A 19,344-nucleotide genomic window follows, 5' to 3' on the forward strand; every position below is an offset into this window, starting at 1 on the left:
TCTTGCTTTTAGAGAGGAATAGTATTTAGAGACCAATGTCTGGGCTCTAAGGAATTTAAAGGAAAACGTCTGGGCTGGGGGCCTTTGGTGTGCTCTGGCCACCAGGGGACAGCATGTCTCAAAACAAAAAACAAAAACAAAAACAAAAAAACAAAACAAAACGCAAAAAACTCAGAATCTGGTTTGGGTTCGGCTGGGCTGGCCACGCTTTCTGATGGAAGTGTTTCTAGTCCTCTTTCCGAAGAAGAGGAACACAAACCCCTTACGACATGCTCTGAGGTAGAGAGCAAGAGGGGATGGATATGAAGCTTCAGGGAGGCCCTGATCTCTCATCCCCAGCCCACCCCACTCTACTGCCAGCACAATGCAAACAATGCAAACACAGCTGCGGGTAACAAGCATGGAGAGACCCCTCCCCCATTATACCTCTACTCCTAGAACACAGTCTCTCCTGTTAACCGTTCTTCTGGGCCTCAGGCTACAGCTGACTCCTTCCCTCTGGGACTGGTAGGACGGGAACCCGGGGCGGGGGTTGTGCTGGTGAGCTTGGAGCCTAAACTCTGAGCTCCCACCTGCTTCTCTCTGCTGTCTCCACCCCCATCTTGAAAAGGTCAAAGGAAGTCGTGAGGGGTAATCCATTCCCTTAGTTTATATTCCCACAAGTAAACTATAATATTTTTTTAAATGAACACAAAACCAAAAAACAAACAAACAAACAAACAAACAAAAAAAACCACTAAAGGGAATATTTTAGCAACTTAAATTTATGGTTTGACTACTTTAGAAGCAAGCATTTACAAGTGAGTACACACTTTTGCCCATAGGAATTGCATACCGTTAATTATTACATTTCTCTTCCTCTCATGAAGGAGTTTCACCCAGGCCTGGCAGAGTATGCCATCAGTAAATGCTGACTCTGTCAATTCTTCTCTACTCTCTCCCATTCTCCTGCCAGGACTGGTACAATAGGTTCCTGATCCTTGTCTCCAGTCCTACAGCTTCCCAGCCAGAGCTAGCCTGATCACTCACCATCCTTCTGTGGTGTTCCTCACCTGCAGAGCAAAATCCAGACTCTCAGCTCACACCCTTGTGATCCTCCCCACTTCTCTAAACTGCCCCCATACCAAGGCTCCAGCAACTCTGAGCTTCCGGGTTTTTCCCCCAAACCCACTATTAAGGGTGAAAATTTTTCAAAGTGAGCTAGCTAAGTCAGCTACAGGGAAGAAATATCTTTAGATACCAGAAGTTGTCCTACTTGCTTGGGTGTGGTTTTAGGAAATGTATTGTATAAGATATGAACATGGCCAGTGTCTGCTTCTGTAATCTACTCACTTATTAACCAGAGTGTAGTACGAGGTGATGTATTTGTATTGCGTTAATGGTCAACTCCTGCTTCTGTAATCTGCTTACTTGTTTGATGTAGTTTTAGGTTTTATGAGCTGCCTCTTTTGAGAATGTAAGAGTAAAGACTTCCCAGTAAATCAGTAACAAGGAGGTGATTCCTCTAGGCGCCAAAGCCCCAAAAAGAGGCACAACATTCCAGGATACAGATAACAAGACTGTCTACCAGGCTATGTTTGATCTAGCAATTCCCCAGATACATTTATCTTTGTAAAAGACATTAACGGTTAACTTCTGCTTTCTTTAATTTCCTTACTCTCTTTGTTCTAAGATGTAGTCAGAGGCTTCATAAACTGCCTCAAACAAAGACCCCGAGCTGATCTCCTCTAACCCTGCGTGGTAGAGTCAGTTGCTGGCCGGCTAATAAAGGCTCATAATTAATCTCGATTGGCTCCGTGGGTCTTAGATTTAAATGCGCCACAACACCACCCAGTGCCCTTTCTACACCTCTGTTCACACAGCTGCCTCTGCTTAAACTGACATACCCTCCTACCTCCCATAATATCGGGCAGTAGCCCCATAAAATTCCCTAGCTCCTATAATGATGCTTCTTTCTCTTCTCACTTGGAATGAGGTCCCTGCCTTCTCTGATCAAATTCTTCCCACCTTTCAATCAAGACCTTTCTTTTGCCCTCCTCCGTTGACCTAGGACAGCTCTTAGCTCCCTCCCTGGGCTCTGAGTGCAGGGCCAGCAAAGGGTGGAAGTAGAAGGGATGAGAAATCTTGACTGACCAGGCTGCCAGCCCATGCTTCTCAAATTTTAACGTAAATACAAATCACTTGGGGAGATAGAAAAACAAAAAAATACAGATTCCTACTCTGTGGTCTGGGGGTGGGCTGAGAGCCTGCATCATTTCTAACAAGCTCCAGGTGATGCCCATGCTGCAACAGAGGGTGGGCACTTTGAGCAGTAAGGGCCTCGCCAACTCAATTGCTGGGGAAGGGAGGCAGGTGGGAGCCCAGGTGTGAATGGCTATCATCTAGGGTATAAGATAGTGGGTGGTGGCTGCACAGCAGTCGCCAGTGGGAGTGTTTGCAGGCATCATGGCGCTGAGCTATGGGCTCTTCATCTGCCTTCTGCTCTGGGGAGGAACAGAACTATGCTACTCTCAGCCTGTCTGGCAGGGTGGGGCTTACCGCCGCCTTTCCTCTAAGCCACCCCTAGTGGTAGAGTGTCGGGAGGCCCAGCTTGTGGTCACTGTCAGCAAAGACCTTTTTGGCACTGGGAAACTCATCAGGCCTGCAGACCTCACCCTGGGCCCTGAGGGCTGTGAGCCCCTGGCCTCTATGGACACAGATGATGTGGTTACATTTGAGGTCGGGCTACACGAGTGTGGCAACACTGTACAGGTGAGGCTTGGGTCCCCTGGTGGTCCTGGCTTTGGTGGGAGGTCATGGGAGATGACCAGTAGTGGGGAGTGTGGATGCAGAGCTGATGTGAGGGGGGTCTAGGGTAGCTTGCCTGTTACTTGTAGGGTAGAATGGTGGAGCAGCTGAGGCTTGAAGCTGGGGATCAGTATGGGGGTGAATTGGAAGAAGCTCTTGGCTCTAGTTGCTGTAGTCCAGAGGGGCAGTGAACTTTGGCCCAGACCCCCATTCTGATTCCTGAGGACTTAAAAACCCCTGGAGAGCATCCAGGAGTAATGTGGCCCATGGGAGATGTGATAGGATAACCCCGAAGGTGGCCTGGCACTTGCTGGGGGCCCTAGAAACTTGTGTGAAAGGGGTCAACTTTGACACCTCAACACCCAAGAAGTAATCACCCCAGGAATACAGAATTTCGGCCTCTCATTTGGGCTTAATGGTTTAAAGCCTTGAACTAAAAGTAGTGAGTCAAGGGCAACATGACCACATCTGTTGAAGACCTTAAAGACTCACAGGGCCCCTGGGGGCAGCCTCACATTGGGGAAGGTGCTTAAGGTGGGAGATGTGTGCAGGAGAGCTGAGTAGTTCAGCCAGACCACTTCTCAAGTTGGGGGAGAGACATATACAGTAAGTCCTCACTTAACGTCATTGATAGGTTCTGTGACATCAAGCAAAATGTATAGTGAAACCAATTTCACCACAGGCTGATACAAACGAGAGTTAAGTTTCTAGGCCGTCTCATCAGTGTTACAATGGAACTGCTGTACTCACACTACGAAGAGGGGGCCTTCCAGAAAGGGCTGGCCTGGGCACAGGTCCCTTGCTCGTCCATAATCCCCTAGACCAACTTCCTGCTGCCCCATGGAGAACCTGTCTTCTCATCCATTACGGGGCCTCCCACTCTTACCCAGTTGGCTCTGGACTCAAATATCAGTAGTTTGGCTGGGACCTGATGAGCCTAGTCCCTGGAGCCCTCCACCAAAGTTCTGGTCTTATGTGTGGCTCCCAAGGTTTGCCTTGAGGCTCTTGGCCCCTTGTATCCTTGGGGAGAAGGGGGGCTAGAGAAGTGCAGGAGTTATTCAGGGAAGTATTCTAGCTTAGCAAATCCTAAACCTTGTGCATTAGACTCAGCCGAGGGCTTTTAAAAATCCTGATTCCCATATCCTAAACCAAGTCTGAATGAAAGTGGGAGCCAGACATCAACAGCTTTAAGATCCCAGGTGACTCCAACCAGCCTGGCAACTCCTTTTCCAGTGCACTGCTTTCCACAGTTGGCTTCCTAATCTTACCTGATGAGGGTCACCTGAGGCCAAGGCTGTGCAGGCCCACGTTTGGTTTAATGCCCTGTTGTCCTGAAATTCTTAACTTTTGAACACTTCTATTTTGCACTAGGCCCCACAAAGTATGCAGCTGGTCCATTTGGAGCACTCAATAAAAAGCCGGGACTCTTTCCCCCAACCCGACCCAGACTGAGGGGTTAGACCGGGCTGGGATTCTTCCTGGGTAACTTGATTGGAAGGTGCAAACTGTCCCGATAGCACCTGCCTGTGCTCTTCCTGCTTCAGGCAACCCCTGAACCGAATTGGCTTTCTGTGAGTGGGCTCGAAAATAAGAGGGAGAGCAACAAAAGTGTTTACTGCTGTGGCAATGAGTTAAAATTCCTCGAGCTTCCTGGCTTCATCTTGGATTTCTTGGCCCCAGGCCTCCCCTGAAAGAGGAAACTATTGGGGTGGCAGCCTGAGCAGGAGAGCACATGCCCAATGTCTCTGGCACCTGTTTGGTGCTTTACACAGCTGAGCCAGACTCTGCTCTGCTGTCAACACTTCAGGGGTAAAAAAACCCTGGAGGTCTGAGGGTGGTACCTGTCCAGGTTCTCCTGGAGGTCAGCAGAAAGTGGGCTTTGAGTCTAGGAGCTATGTTCTCTCCATCCCCTGTGGACTGCTCTCCCTTTGCCCTTGCATGGGTCAGGCCCACCTCTGGCAGGTGAAGCAGGTGAAGCTCCTGGAGTTGACCCTTCTTTCCTTCAGGTAACGGAGGATGCTCTGGTATACAGCACATTCCTGCTGCACAACCCCCGCCCTGTGGGAAACCTGTCCATCCTGAGGACTAATTTTGCAGAAGTGCCCATCAAATGCCTTTTCCCCAGGTCAGTGTGGGATGGGCCTGTCTCTGCTCCTGCTGCAGAGGCCCCTTGGCAAGGTTTTCAGCCTCTTGGCAACATCTGGCAGCATGGCTGCAAGAAGGTGGTAGTGCCTGGGCTGTGGTCACTGCCCTCAGCCCTGGGTGGGGTGGGGGACCTGCTAAGTCTACTCTGCTTTTGAAATGCATCCGGGCCACAGCTGCCTCATGGTGGAAGCTGCAGGCTGCCCACCTCAGGCCCCCTCAGAGTTCAGGATATTTTTAATAGCTCCGGTAGAGGTCTCAAGCTCTGACCACTGCAATCTGCTCTTTCTCTAGGTTTTCCCATGGTACATGAGTGTGGGCTGGGGAAGCTCCTCAAGCCCCAACCAGTGCCTGTGACTAGCTTATAACAATGCTGAGTCCTGTGCTGGGCTAAAGGCCTTAATTCCCGTCCTTTCCTCTAGGAGCAGGTCAGGGAGATAGTGCTGGTAGCATAAGGGAACAAGGGATAAGCCACATGCCTGGGGCGGGGTTGAGGGAGAGGTTCCAAGAATAAGATCAGGGGACAGGTAGGGCTGAGAGAGTCTGGGCAGAGCCACGTACACCCCATGGGAGGGCAGTGTAGTGGCTGCAGCCTGGGGCCTGGAGCCTGAGGCCTAATAAGGGGAGGACAGATGGGTTCTAAAGGCCAACAGATGTAGTGAATGTGTTCGGGCTCACACTTAAGCAGGCGCCCCTCCATGAGCACCAAGCAGATTGGGTGAGGATGGCTTCTCAATCCAAAAGTTCCCTGGAGCTGATAGGAGAGACAGATGGGAGTTAGACCAGCTGGGAGACTGGGATGAGATAAGACCTTATCTGTGGCAGCAAGACTGTAGGGGGCTGACTTGAGGCAGTGAAGGAGAGCTGGACAAGCTTCATGCCTGACCATGCAGGGGCAACGGAGGAGCCAAGGGCAGGACTCCAGCGTGCCCTCCTATCGGCCAGAGATAGAAGCCGTTCTGGAACCACAGTCATTTCCACTTCAGAATTGCTCTGCCTGAGACTGACCTGAGAATGTTGGCTCACCAGGCCTGATAGCTGCAGACAGAGCAAGGTGGCCTGCCAAAGGCAAGGACACTTTAAGCTAGCTCCCGCTACCTGAGGCCTGGTTCTCAGGTGCAGCCCTCAAAGTAGCCTCTTCCATGGGATCCCATGGGGTCAACAGAACAGACATTTGGAGACACCTAACTGCTTCCAGGGACCTTCCTGTCCTAGTACAGGCTCAGAGTATCTCACTGGTTTCTCAAGAACCAGAGGCCTAACTGCATTTATTTCTAAAGGTCTTCCTTCACTTGGTCTCAAGAATCTTGAGTGGTGCAGAGAGGGACTGCTGCCTCAGACCTCAAACAGGAGCCGCTAGAATGAAACTTCAGGATGTGGGTTTAGAAACCAAATTAACTTGATGTCTGTCTTCATGCTGTAGCCCAAACGTCCTCATGGCTGAGAGCGGTGGGCCCACTCATAAGTGTCAAGTTTGAGAGGTTAAGGGACAGGCTCAGACTTCATGCGTCTGTTCAGCTGCCTTGACTGGCTGCCTGGCTGGATCACAGCTGAGGACTCTGTAACGAGATAGAGTGGCCCGCCTCCAATATGGGGCCAGATGGGGTGAGCCCCAGTCCAGGTGTGGGCAGCTGCTGTTCTCTTCCCAGGCAGGGCAACGTGAGCAGCCAGGCCATCCTGCCCACCTGGGTGCCCTTCAGGACCACGGTGTTCTCGGAGGAGAAGCTGGCTTTTTCCCTGCACCTGATGGAGGGTAAGCAAGGAGGGCTGGCAGGGGGAGCTGGCAGGGAAAGCTCTGGCAGTCTCTCACTCATGGCTGTGCCCTTCAGAGAACTGGAGTGCTAAGAAGAGGTCCCCCACCTTCCAGCTGGGAGATATAGCCCACCTCCAGGCAGAAGTCCACACTGGCAGCCATGTGCCACTGCGACTGTTTGTGGACCACTGTGTGGCCACACCAACGCCAGACCGGAACACCTACCCTTATCACACCATCGTGGACTTTCATGGGTGAGGGTTACATTGCCTTTCTGGGGAACCCCCATAACATGACCCACACCATCTTCCTCACCTTCAACTCCACCACTTGTTCTCTTCAAAGGTGTCTTGTGGATGGCCTCTATGATGCCTCATCTGCTTTCAAAGCACCCAGACCTGGACCAGAGACCCTCCAGTTCACAGTGGATATGTTCCAGTTTGTTAATGACTCCAGAAACATGGTAATAGTTCTTTTATTACCCTTCAATAAGATTGAGCTTTAGGAGTCAAGCTGATTAGGTTTACTATCTGCTGCTTTAGCTCACTGTGTCTCAAGCAATGACTGGATAATTCTGCCCCCATCCTAGTAACTCCACAAACTTACCAAGTAAATGAAGATTTTACTAGATCTTATAACTTTAAGGAGAGGCATGGGTGACACAAACCCTTCATAGGTAGAAAACCCTATGGAGAGAATTGGAGATCCCGGAAATAGAACAAAGGCAAATAGGAACCCAGAAACTTAGCTAACAAGTCAAGTAAGATGAGTACCAACAACCATGGCATTTGGTAACCAGGTAACTGAGCATGTTCTCGCTAAGGTCAGCAGGGCCAGAACCCAGTGGATGGTGGGATGACTAGAGGAGTTGACAAAAGCAAGTGTTAGCCTTCTCGGAAGCTTTCTAGAAGGGCAAAGGAAGTGAATATGAACTTATTTGCACACAGGGTAATCTCTTCAACTCGATCATAGGTTAGAACAGTGACCTTTTGAAACATGAATACATCAGCATCACCTGGAGGGCTTACTGAACTAGATTGCTAGGCCCCACCTCCAGAGTCTGGTTCCATAGGTTTTGAGTAGAGCCTAGAACCTGCATTCCTAGAAAGTCTTCAATGGCTGCCGCTACTCCGAAGAGGGTGGGAGCTAAGACGTAGACTGATCCTGATGCCTGAAGTAGGGACAGATGGGGCAGGAAGCTCAGGTAGGACTGGTAGCTAGCCAGAGAATGCTGGTAGAACCTTACAAACAAATGGCCTTTAAGTTTCCGGAGATAGGAGTCCACAGTGGTGGGGGTGTGGTGTAAAGTGTGGAATAGTTAGTCAGGAGGGAGAAGTGATTAAAGCAGGAGTTTTCAACTCCGGCTCTACTAATCACCTGGAAAGGTCGATCGTGCTATTTGCATATAACCCCATATATTTTCACTTAATTGGGGTGGGCGCCTGGCATCACCTTTTTCTACCATCTTATGAAAATCTTCAAACATTAAGCTGAAAACACCTATGTACCTACCGTCCAGGTTCTACCACTAATATTTTACTGTACCTTCTAGTCTATTTTGTTTTACTTGGAAATACATCAAAAGCCACTTGAGCTCCCAGATGACTCTAACAAGCAGTCAGAGGCACAATCTGGGCAACATTTGCAAACAGCGTGAATTTCTAGAAGAGTACATCAATGCTCTCTCTCCTCGCCCAGCAGTCCTGTTCTGAGAACAGAAGTAGTTTAATACAGACTAGTAGGAAGCAGAAACTGAAGCTGCTGGAGAGATGTCCCAAAGCTTTTGATGGCAGGTCCTGGGTTGAATAGAGCTGGGGATAAAGGAACAGATTCAGAAAGGGTCCTGGCCCCACACTGAGATCTTGTGATTCATAGGGTAGAAGATCCTGTTTGCAGTAGGGAGTTGGTGTTGACTTCAGAAGTGGTGGATAGGGATGAGGTTTCAGACAGGTGGCCATGGGGGAAACCTGAGATGGTATCTGCCTCTCCAGGGACTGGAGGGTAACTAAGATCAGAGGATGATGATCAGTAGAAGGTAGCCTGAACTCTGGAGTAGGGGGGTGGGGGGTGACGGTGCGGTTCTTTCACACGTAGTCGGAATGGCTGGCTGACTGGCCATGGCACAAAGGAGAAGGAATACCTTATTCAAGAGCAAATGGGAAACCACCTTAGGATCTTGGGCCCCAGTTAGCATCAGAAAAATGTACTAAGGAGCTGATAAAAACAGTTCCCTCCCTGGAATGAGGACTCTGAAGGACCTGGAACCCTTCTCTGGTGGCGCAGGCTGAAAGCAGGTGGCCAGAAGTGCATCCTGGCTTGTTCAAGTTTCCAAAATGATTTCCCTGCCTGTGTGCTTGGCCACTAGGTGGTGGCCAAGGTTTGTGGTTCTGCAGAAGGCTTCAGAGAAGGAGATGGAATTTATACATTGTCGCAGGGGATTGCTTACTTTATGAAATGGGATTCCTTCCCGGGGATGCCTTTGTCAACAGGACCAGGGCTGACCTGATCTCTGGCTTTGTCAAAGTTCCCCCTACCCTAGGCGGTCAGGGGGATGTTGGTCCCTTTGGGCTTGATTCCTGGGCCTGTTTCAGAGATTCTGACTCAGTGGGCCTGGGTTGGACATACTAAGTAGCTAGAAAAGTTTGGGGAAGACTGGGGCAATAAAGATGATGGGTTACAATTTAGAATTTAATTTGCTACTTGCCCTGACATTTTTTTTTGACAAGTTATCCTCTGAACCTCTGTTGCCCCTTCTCTAAAATGGGGCTCTTGCCCCCAACAGTTAAGGGTTATGTAAGAACTGACTTAGGAAAGTCACTCACACAGCCTAGAAGTCCACCTAGTAATAGCTGTCTTTACTTCCAGGTATATATCACCTGCCTTCTGAAGGTCACCCTGGCCGACAGAGTCCCAGACCAGCTAAACAAAGCCTGTTCCTTCAGCAAATCCTCCAATAGGTGAGGAGATCAGATTGGACATGGCTGGGGTAGAAAACTTGGCCATTCTCATGTCTATTCTCCCAGCACAAACATCAGCAAACTGCTTCCTGTAGGCAACAGTTATCTAATCCCCTTGTCTTTCTCTCTTAGCTGGTCCCCAGTAGAAGGCACTGCTGATATCTGTCAATGTTGTAACAAGGGTAGCTGTGGCATTCCGGGTCGTTCCAGGAGGTTAGTGGGACAGTCGCACAAGTCTGCTCCCCGCAGTCGCAGGCACGGTAGGTCTTAGGTCAGCCATAGGGCTATTGCCTTCCCCTCAGTCTAGAGCATTTGCTGTCACTTTAGGGTGACATTCTTCTCCCTTATCTCCCATTTAAGACTGTTTACCTCTCAGGGTGCAGTTTTGGGCTTTATTTAAAATCTAGTTCTGCCCACTGAGGCAGAGCAAAATCACTAATCCGATTCCTGGTAAAGGACTAAAATAACCCTTGGATGTCTTGTCTTTCAGTGACAGAAACAGCAGATGTCACAGTGGGGCCATTAATCTTCCTGGGAAAGGCCAGTGACCGTGGTGTGGAGAAGTCGACTTCTTCTCTCACATCTGTGATGCTGGGGTTAGGCCTGGCAATGGTGGCATCCTTGGCTCTGGTCACCATTGTCCTAGGTCTTACCAGGAGGCGTCAGGCTGCTTCCCACCCTGTGATGTACCCTGTGTATGCTTCCCAATAAAAGAAAGTAACCCTTGGGGTGTAGTGCAATGACTAGAGATAAGAGTGAATTGGGAGTGGTGTGGGTGAAGGCAATCTGTAAATCAGTGTGCTATTTGAACCCCTGGCAATCTATGTACTGTGGAGCCTCTAGAGTAAATCTAGCTGTCTGTACAGTGGAGAGGCCAGATTGGTTTGAAGGCAAGCCTGCATCTTCCTGGCTTTGAGCATCATGCAAGGCTCATCTTCCCAAAGGCTACTATGTCATGTCTCCAAGGAGGCCAAGATGAAAGTGGAGGGCAAAGTGGGGTAGGCTCTGCTAGCTCTACTTCTAGGCTAGCAAAAGGCCTTGTGTGTCCCTAGGCCACATGCACCTGATTTGGGTGGTGAGGGAGAAGACTAAAGGATTTCTAGCCACCTCACCTAGGGGCAGTGGGCAGAAAGCCATATGTTCACATGTCAGAGGCCTGAAGGCCAGAGGAAAATGGGTCCAGGGCAGTGGTCTGGGCAACAATCACTCTGGCTTAAAGCTGCTGTAGAGGAGCACCTCTGAGGGTGAGTATGCTGTGGTGGACAAGTTACCGGCTCTAAGATAGGTGCCTCAGGAGGGTGGGGCTTACTTTGTGTTTCCTGTTGCTGAAGGGAGCCACTTCTCTGCCTCTTACACCTTCATGCCACTCTCCCCTCATAGGCTGCCTGCCTCCCCCAGGAGCTGGCCACAGCCCCTGGGAGTCCCCAGCAAGGGAATAGTGCCCAGGGAGCTTGTGGCCCCTTCCCCAAGGAGCAAGCAGGTCATGCTTCCTCTGCTGAGGGCTATAAAGCCCCTCAGAATGGGCTGACTCATTCTTTCTCACTGGGTAAAGGTCACCTTCACTATAGAATCTCAGGTTTGCCAGTTACCTGCTGTGAGTGCTTGGATCCTTGGGGGTAAAACAGGTGGTACCTGCTGGGCATAAACTGGTTGGAGTCAATAGGCACTTAAATGCTGCATCTTATGGCTCTGCCTCTGTGGCCTCGTGTCTGGCTGAGGTTAGGGGCTCATATGTTGACACAGGCATAGACGCAGATGTCTAAGGTACATTCAGAGTAGGGTTTTGTGATTCTAGGTCTGAGAAGTACAGAAGGCCCTTGACCTAGGTCCTTGCCCTTCCAAGTGATGCAGGACAGGGAAAATCACCTCCTTTGTTGTGAGGTCAAATCCAAGACCCATGGAGCCAATCGAGATGAACTGTGAGCCTTTATGAGCTGGCTGGCGACTGACTCTCCACCACGCAGGGTTAGAAGAGATCATCCCCGAGCTCCCAGAAGAGGCAGTTTATATAGCCACCAGCACATCCCTGAGCAGATCACCACACCCTGGTTAACAGTTGGCCGTTAGCATGTCCTTGATCAGATTACCACGCCCTGGTTAACAGAATCAGAAGTAAATATTTAATACTGGCTTACTGGGAAATTGTCCACTCATAACACCTTGAATAGATTCAAGTCCTGCACCAAGAGATAGGATTCTTGACAGAGCACAGGAAAGAATTCAAAGACATGCCAGTTAGAGATAAAAAGAAAGGTAGAGAAAGGATAACTCTGCATAGACCGTTTGGTCTCCTCTCAGAGTGAGAGCTGAGAGGGACCCCAAGTGTTTAGGGAACTTAGCTTATATATCATCCTTAGTTTCTATGAATTAGTTTAAAAACTTTGTTTACTTCCTTTGATAGTATGGGTATATAGTGTGAAAGTAAGGGTTTGTAGTGTGACAAGAATGAGTAGTAGCAAGAAATCCTGCTGGAAATCCCCAGCCTTTGATCTATAAGCTCCCCCATGGTTTTGGGCTGTAGGGAATGAATGTAGGGTAAGACCTGGACTGTTTTCTCTTATGGTATGAGTAAATGGTTTGTTAGTAATCCCAGCAGGAATCTTCTATTGTTTTGTAGGTTTCCTCAGTCTGGCCAGTAGGGTTGATCAGCACGTTGTAGTCTCTTACACATAGCTTGATTTAACACTTAGTTCTCATGCCTTGTCCCTACATTATAAATGTGGTCTATGAACACCACTGGCATCACCTGAGAAGGGCAAAGTTTCAGGCCCCATCTCAGACCTAAGAATCTGTATTTTAACAAAATCTATAGGAGATTCAGGTTTATCGAAGTGCCCTGGGTCATGGGATTTGCATCAAGAAAATCATGCCCCCCAGGCACATCGTGGTGTGCTGTTTAAAGGATTAAAAGTCTAGGAAGGTGGGGGGCAGGCTTCCTAGAGTCAGTGATCCTGGAGCAAATCCTCAACTAGCAGGTCCTAGCTGGGCAAAATGCGGATGGTGGATGTGTTGTGGATTTTGGCCCATGTACCCGGAAGAACCAAGCAGCACTCAGCAAACTAAGAATTAAAGGTTTATTTACGCCAGCGGGCTCAGAGGAGTCACTCTCCAGAGTCTGAGCCCCTAACAAAGGCAGGCAGGTAGATTTATACATTGATTACTTCAGCATACTTGGAGGTCTTTTGTTTCCTGTGGGGGGTGGCGGGGGGAGGGAGGTTTCCAGGGAGAGGAGGTTGGATTCCTCCGGGACAGGGTAGCCATCTTAGATTTCTTTACGTTTCCCATATCCGATGAGACAGGAGAAGAGAATGGGGAGAACCTGTGCCCTGGATAAGTGAAGTACCTAGACATCCAGTAAGGATGAGGGAATGGAGAGGGAGGCCTTATAGGCCGATAAGGTGGAAAGGATCCACTAAAGGGCTGAGTGCCATGTATGGATTATCCCTTTCAGGAAGATCAACTGAAGACTGATAGAAATCCAGCCTAGCTCTCTGACACTGCTGGCTTGGTAGGTCACTTCATCTGTAGAATGGGAATAATGGGAATGTCTAGAGGGGGTAAGTAGAACACATAGTAGGATCCTGGTTCATACAGCAGAACTCTTCGGGCCAAATGGCCTGTCTCACAACCATCCAGTTGTACCCCTGACAGCCTATTTCCTCCTACTTAGCAGCACCCTGTTTCAGATGAGGAAGTTCTCAACTTCGGGGTTAGCAGTGAGGATTAATGTGATACTTGGTGTCTAACATGTGTTCAGTTCAAGCTGTTCTTTGAGCAAAAGACTACTCCCAGGATACCCTAGGGGATCGTATTTTCCCTAATGTTCCTGGGTGTTGCAACCCCCTGGGAACTCATCTCATTCAACTTCTGTCTTCAGAAAGAGGTAGTGGTTGTGTCTGGTGTGGGAAGGAAGTGTGATTAGGAAGTGACCCTGAAAATCATCCCCAGCCAGTTCGAGATGGGCCTCAGCCCAGGGTGAAACTGGAAGAGGCTACCTCAGGGAAGGCCCAAGAGGTAGCCTCTAGCATAATGTCAGAGGCCCCTGCCTTCCAACCTCAGCTTGAACTTGACTGGTAAAGGTCACTGTAGAGGGCTAAGAATTGTCTTGATTTCTGTTATTTATAGCCACTTTCTTTCCCTGGTGTTTGAGGCAGCTAGCTACCTGTTATAACCTGTGAAGCTCCCAGTAAATCAACACTTTGTTTGTGGGTTTAAAACTTTGCCTTTGTGATGCTTCCTGGTAGCCAGGGGAAAAAGGGAGATGAGGTATGTTAAAGGCCTATGGGGGTGGGGAATTAAAATCATGATCATACAAAATACAAAACAAAAATGTGTCAAAGATCTTGTTTTAACTCATTCATTGAGGGAAACTAAGATGTAAAACACTGGTTCAAAGAATAATGCAAAGAACAGATTTATATAAAGGTAATTAGGAAAGCGGAAATGAATTTGCTGATAGATGCAAAAATGGCTTCTTCCACAGGGCAAAAATTGATTGCATTTCTAAGGACAAGTCATTTGCAACTATTTGCATTACTATTGGTTTTCCAAAGCAAGTAAAGGCAGACTCTTATGGAATCAGATAATCAGAATGGATGCTGAAGAACACCCAGTAATCTTGCCCATTTCAAAGTCTCTCATAATTTTTCCTGACAGGTGTTAAGAGTTATCAGGTATTTTTAGCAATGGATTCTAAGCAGCTCCTAAGGGCTAATGCAAGTTTTCAAGGGAGGTTGAATACCACCAGAAAAATAACTGTCTCCTAGGGGCCTCTTGCCTCCAGCCTTTTTTTTTCTTTTAGGGAGGCAACCTTTGGTTGACCTTACAGATTGCAAAGACATTGTCAGATTACAATCCTTATTTTTTATTTTTTTACGCCTACAGCACCTATCTTTCTAGGTGATCTCCCATCCAAGTACTAACCAGGCCCGACCCTGCTTAGCTTCCTAGATCAGGCTCGTTCAGGGTGGCATGGCCGTCTACAATCTCAGCCTTTAGGATAAGAAGCCTGGCGTGTCCACACACTATACCTGATCCTTTCTTTTGAGCAACTCTAGATCCCAAACTAGGGTATCAGCATACTAATTTACCACTAGAACAATATCTGGAGGGTATAGGTCAAATGTGATTGTTTAGTGTTAAAACAAACTCAGATGAATTCATTGAGGATACATCAGTTATTTCAGACTTGCAGCAGGGGAACTAGCAAGGACGAGTCAGTTCAAAACATGTTCTATGGGGCCAGGACTTATGTAAGGAGATGCTTACTGCTTCACTTCTTGGGGCTACAAAGCCATTGCACTTTTGTTGGCTGTGTAGGTCACACCTGGGTCTTAAGTGGGCACCATGGCCCAGCAATGCCAGGTGCTATTAAATAGAAATAATGAGCAAAGCAGCTATGGCTTCTAATCAGACAATCCCTCCAGAGTGTCCGAGGGAAGCCACTTAGCTGAGGCACCAAGCAACAAAATTCTGCCTTTCCAAGCAAAACATCAAAGTGCTCTGGCCCCTCAGCGCTGGGGCCCAGTGTCGGACCTTTTCCCAGGTTTGCGTTGATCCACTCTTGCACCAGTGTGATCCTGGTTCCAGGGTTAAAGCCTTCGAAAGCACTAAACACTGACACCTGGAGTGAAGTTTACGGACTTTTTAAAATCTGAGTTTCTATGGCCACCACCACTCCCCATTCCATGGCCAACAGCCACATTCCTTATTGGGCCATGTCATTCATTTTCAGTTGTTTGGGAAGGCCTGAGGGCAGCACGAGCTCCTGCCTCTGAGACTTAAAAAAAAGAAAAAGACTGCCTGTCTGGGCAGACAGTTTAGGACAAAGAGCCCCTCCCAGGAAGGTTTCAGCTCCCAATTCCCCTTAGGCCTCTGTGCAAAGCAAACCTAACCCACCCTACTGTGTGTGTGTGCACTCACACACTAACTTGTATGTGCATTCTCACATTTTTCTAAAAAAAAAAAAAAAATAGCATGAGTAAATAAAAATCCTCAGCTCATCCCCTATCTTCTTGAAGCATCTTAGGTTTCCTCCCAGAAACTTTCTATGCCCATAAGCTTCTGCGCATTAAAAATCAGAACGAAATAAAACAAAAACACACACATACTCCCACAGACAAATAGATGCACATTCTATTCTGTCTTCTGATCTGAAAGTCTCTTTTTTACATTTTTTACTTAATAGATCTGTGAGTCTTCTTAGTCTTTCTACCTAGCATTCTGGGGTTATTTAACTAGCCCCCTTCTGCTGTGCAGTTGTTTCTGATCCTTTGCTATGTATATTGGTTTAAAGTTCAGTTTGCAGGTGGCCAATCCTGTTTTCCTCATTTCCAGCTTCCTGAGGGACATCCTGCTGCAGCCTCAGGACACAGCACACTCACTAGTCCCTGCCTAAAAAACAGAAGTCTATGTCCTCCATTCTCCCTTTTGCTTTTGCCCTGTTTTGATGCTTTTCATGACCAGAACTCTTTATTTTTCCCTAATAAAGCCTTTTTTTTTCTGGTTATGAAAGTGGAAACGATTCATTGGGACACACTCAAATGATACAAGAACAAAGAAAGGGAAAATCACCTGCTAACCCACCACTTGGATGTTACTGTGTTGGCTAGTGTTCTTTTAGGCTCACATAGTCATGGGTGACCTTCTTCTGTAAGTGGCATCATTCCACATGAGTGGGTTTATCCTCTGCTGCCCCCTCCACCCCTGCCCCCCCCCCCAGTGTATAGAACACAAAGATTGTTCTTAGAAGAGTTGTCCGTACTCCTGACCTTTGCGATGACCACAGACACATTTGCTCCAGCTCCTACCTCTCAATGGAAACCACTCTGTGGTCACCAGTGGCTTCCCTGTAGCAAGGTCGGAATTTTGGAAACTTTCTTGAAGTCAGCTGGCAGATTGAAAAATAAGAGAGCCCAGAATTGGGAGGTAGGAGCCCTGAGTTCTGAGGTAGGTTGCTCTCCCAGGGAACCAGCCTGTGGGGCCTCTCAGGAATATCTGTTGCCACTGAGCTCCACCTTCATGGAACACTTCCCTTGGTTCTCTGTCATCATGCTCACCCAGTGTGCCCTAATCCAGCTTTCCACAGACACTTGTTCTTCAGAGGCCAGTGTTCTGTAGCCCTGAACTCACCTTTTTTTCATCTTAAGTGGGCTTTCCAGGTGAACTCAGTGTCATTGTAGGCGATCCCCAAATCCTTATCTCTAGCTTAGATCTCTCCAGAGCCTCACATCTGGCTGTTCTTCCCTCTCCCCTTACTCACACTCAACTTGTTGACCGCCCCCCTTTTCTAGTATTCTCTACCTCACATGAGGGTACTCCCATGCACCCGGTCTTCCAGGTTGTGTCCCTCCTGCCTCTGTGGAACTTTTCTACCCTGGCCTCCCCACTGGATCCCACAGTAGTTCCAACCTTGGCAGTCCCAGCAAGCCTCCCCCAGAGCTCCCCAGCTTCTCTGGCTCTCTTGGATTAGAGGTCTTCCCCTCTCCACATCTGATTCCAGAAGCTTTCCAGACCACTCTCCCACCATTCTATCTGTTAGAGTCTCTAGGTGTGTGTGCAGTTTTTGGACAATAACTATCACTCTTGTGTTTTACTGAGGAGGAAGGAAGTAATGTAGGGGGGAGGAAAGAATTAAAATGTTAAATCAAGCTACATTCAGAGACTACAGCCAGGCCACAAGCACACCTGCAGAACAAAGGAATATTTCTGCTGGAATTATGTACAATTTATCCCCCCCCCACCCCCGCACCTATGAAGGGGAAACAGGAAACACAGTCTTTAAGTGGCTCCCCTGCACAAAATCATTCATTTCCTATGGCTAAAGCCACGGGGAACCTATGGAATAAAGAAAGGCTAGGAACTGCCAGCAGGCCTTTCACTCTACATATCCTTACCTTTTCACACCACAGAATCTTTTCCTTTCCTTTCCTCAGTGTATGCCCATATCAAAGGAGATAGGTAAACAAAGTCTTTAAACTTAACTCATAGGAGCTAAAGAATGATATATAAACTGAATTCCTGAAAAGGTCCCTCTCAGTGTCTTTCTCTCGGTATTCTTTAGTCCATCTCTCAGTGTCCTCATTTTTCTTAGGCTCTCTCACTCTCTGTCTGAGAGGAGACCATAATCTGTGGAGTGTTGCCCCTTTTCTAATAAACTTTCCTTTTGACTCTAACTCTGGTGTGTGTGTTGAATTCTTTCTACATTCTCTGCCAAAGGACCCTCTTTTCTCTCAGTGCAGGGCTTTGTCTCCCACCCACTTGGGGAAATTTCCCCTGTTATGCGTCAGAAGCACTTAAGAAAATATCTTTTGAATGTTGAATGACTTTTCTAATGCTTCAGACTAATGCAAGGAGGAGTCAAGAGAATTAAAAATGTTAATCAAGCCACATTCAGAGACTGCAACATGCTGATTAGCCCTGCAGCCAGGCCAGGAGGACACCTTCAGAACAAAGAAAGATTTCTGCTGAGATTGCTAAAAGCCCATTCATTCCCCACACCTGTGAAGGGGAAACAAGAACCAAGAGTCATTCCCTATGGCTAAAACCATGGAGAACCTATGAATTAAAGGTTGGGAACTGCCAGCAGTTCTTTCATTCTATATATTCTTACCTTTTCATGCTACATGTTATTTCCCTTTCTCACTGTATGTCCATATTAAAGGAAATGGGTTAACAAAGTATTTTAAACTATAACTCACAGGAACTAAAGAATGATGTATAAACTGAATTCCTCAAACACTCAGGATCCCTCTCAGTGCCTTTAATCTGTCTCTCGCTGTCTCACCCATTCCTCTCACTCTCCTCCTATGAAAAGAGACCACATCTGTGGAGTGTTACCCCTTTTCTAATAAACTTTACTCTTGACTCTAATTTTGACATGTGTGTTGAATTCTTTCCATGCTCTCCGCCAAAGAACCCTCTTTTTTTGAAACAGAGCTTGGTCTCTCCCTGCCCGCCCCCACCTCAAGGAAATTTGTCCTGTCCTATATCAAGACCATGTTACCTACCCTCCTCCCCCAGTGAGGCCAGTCATATGGGGGTGCTCAAATCTGGAATTAGACACTACCTCAATTTATAGATGAGCTCTGCCGGTTGCCATTGTGTGACCTTAAATACATTGCTTAAACTCAGTGCCCCAAATGTCCTGATCCTTAAAATGGGGATAACAATAACATCCATCTCATTGAGAGAATTCAGTGAAGCGATGTATGTCAAATGCTTGGCACATACTAGGTGCTTTAGAAATATTGTTGATGGTTATAGCTGAGAAAACTGAGAGGGGAAGGGAAATGTTCCCATTCTCAGCTGCAGCCACTGCAGCCACCTAGTATAAATCACAGGTAAAATGCTACTCTTCATTTCCTGATGGAGGTCTGGCTCTGGGAATAATTGGGAAAACTTGACTTTGGTGCCTCCATAGGCTCAAGGCCTGTGTCCTCTAAGCTCCCAGGTGGTAGAGTCCTGGACTGGGGTACCAGAGGTTTGGCTTGCTACAGGTGCTCTTTCTCCTTCACTACTAACTTTGGGCAGGTTACTTCCCCTCTCTGGGCCTCAGTTTTCTCTTCTATAAAATGAAAATTTTGAACTGAATGATGGGAGAGGTCTCTTCTTCCATCCCCAGCATTTCGAATCTTCCTCAAATCCCTGATAAAGTATGAGTGACATTAGATTATGTAAAAATACTTAACTAAGATTAAAAGGACT

At 47.8% G+C, this 19,344-nt stretch overlaps 1 protein-coding gene across 1 annotated transcript; it reads left to right on the top strand.

Moving 5' to 3' along the window:
- The first annotated feature begins 2,437 nt into the window (after positions 1-2,437).
- Positions 2,438-10,389, top strand: ZP3 (zona pellucida glycoprotein 3). The gene is made up of 8 exons (XM_016146479.2): positions 2,438-2,751; positions 4,794-4,912; positions 6,579-6,682; positions 6,759-6,936; positions 7,028-7,145; positions 9,548-9,639; positions 9,772-9,899; positions 10,130-10,389. Exons 1-8 carry the CDS (start codon positions 2,446-2,448, stop codon positions 10,348-10,350), a joined length of 1,266 nt encoding a protein of 421 aa, XP_016001965.1. The 5' UTR covers positions 2,438-2,445; the 3' UTR covers positions 10,351-10,389.
- Positions 10,390-19,344: the final 8,955 nt, after the last annotated feature.

This window comes from Rousettus aegyptiacus, unplaced genomic scaffold (assembly GCF_014176215.1).
Source record: "Rousettus aegyptiacus isolate mRouAeg1 unplaced genomic scaffold, mRouAeg1.p scaffold_m13_p_8, whole genome shotgun sequence".
Taxonomy (NCBI): domain Eukaryota; kingdom Metazoa; phylum Chordata; class Mammalia; order Chiroptera; family Pteropodidae; genus Rousettus; species Rousettus aegyptiacus.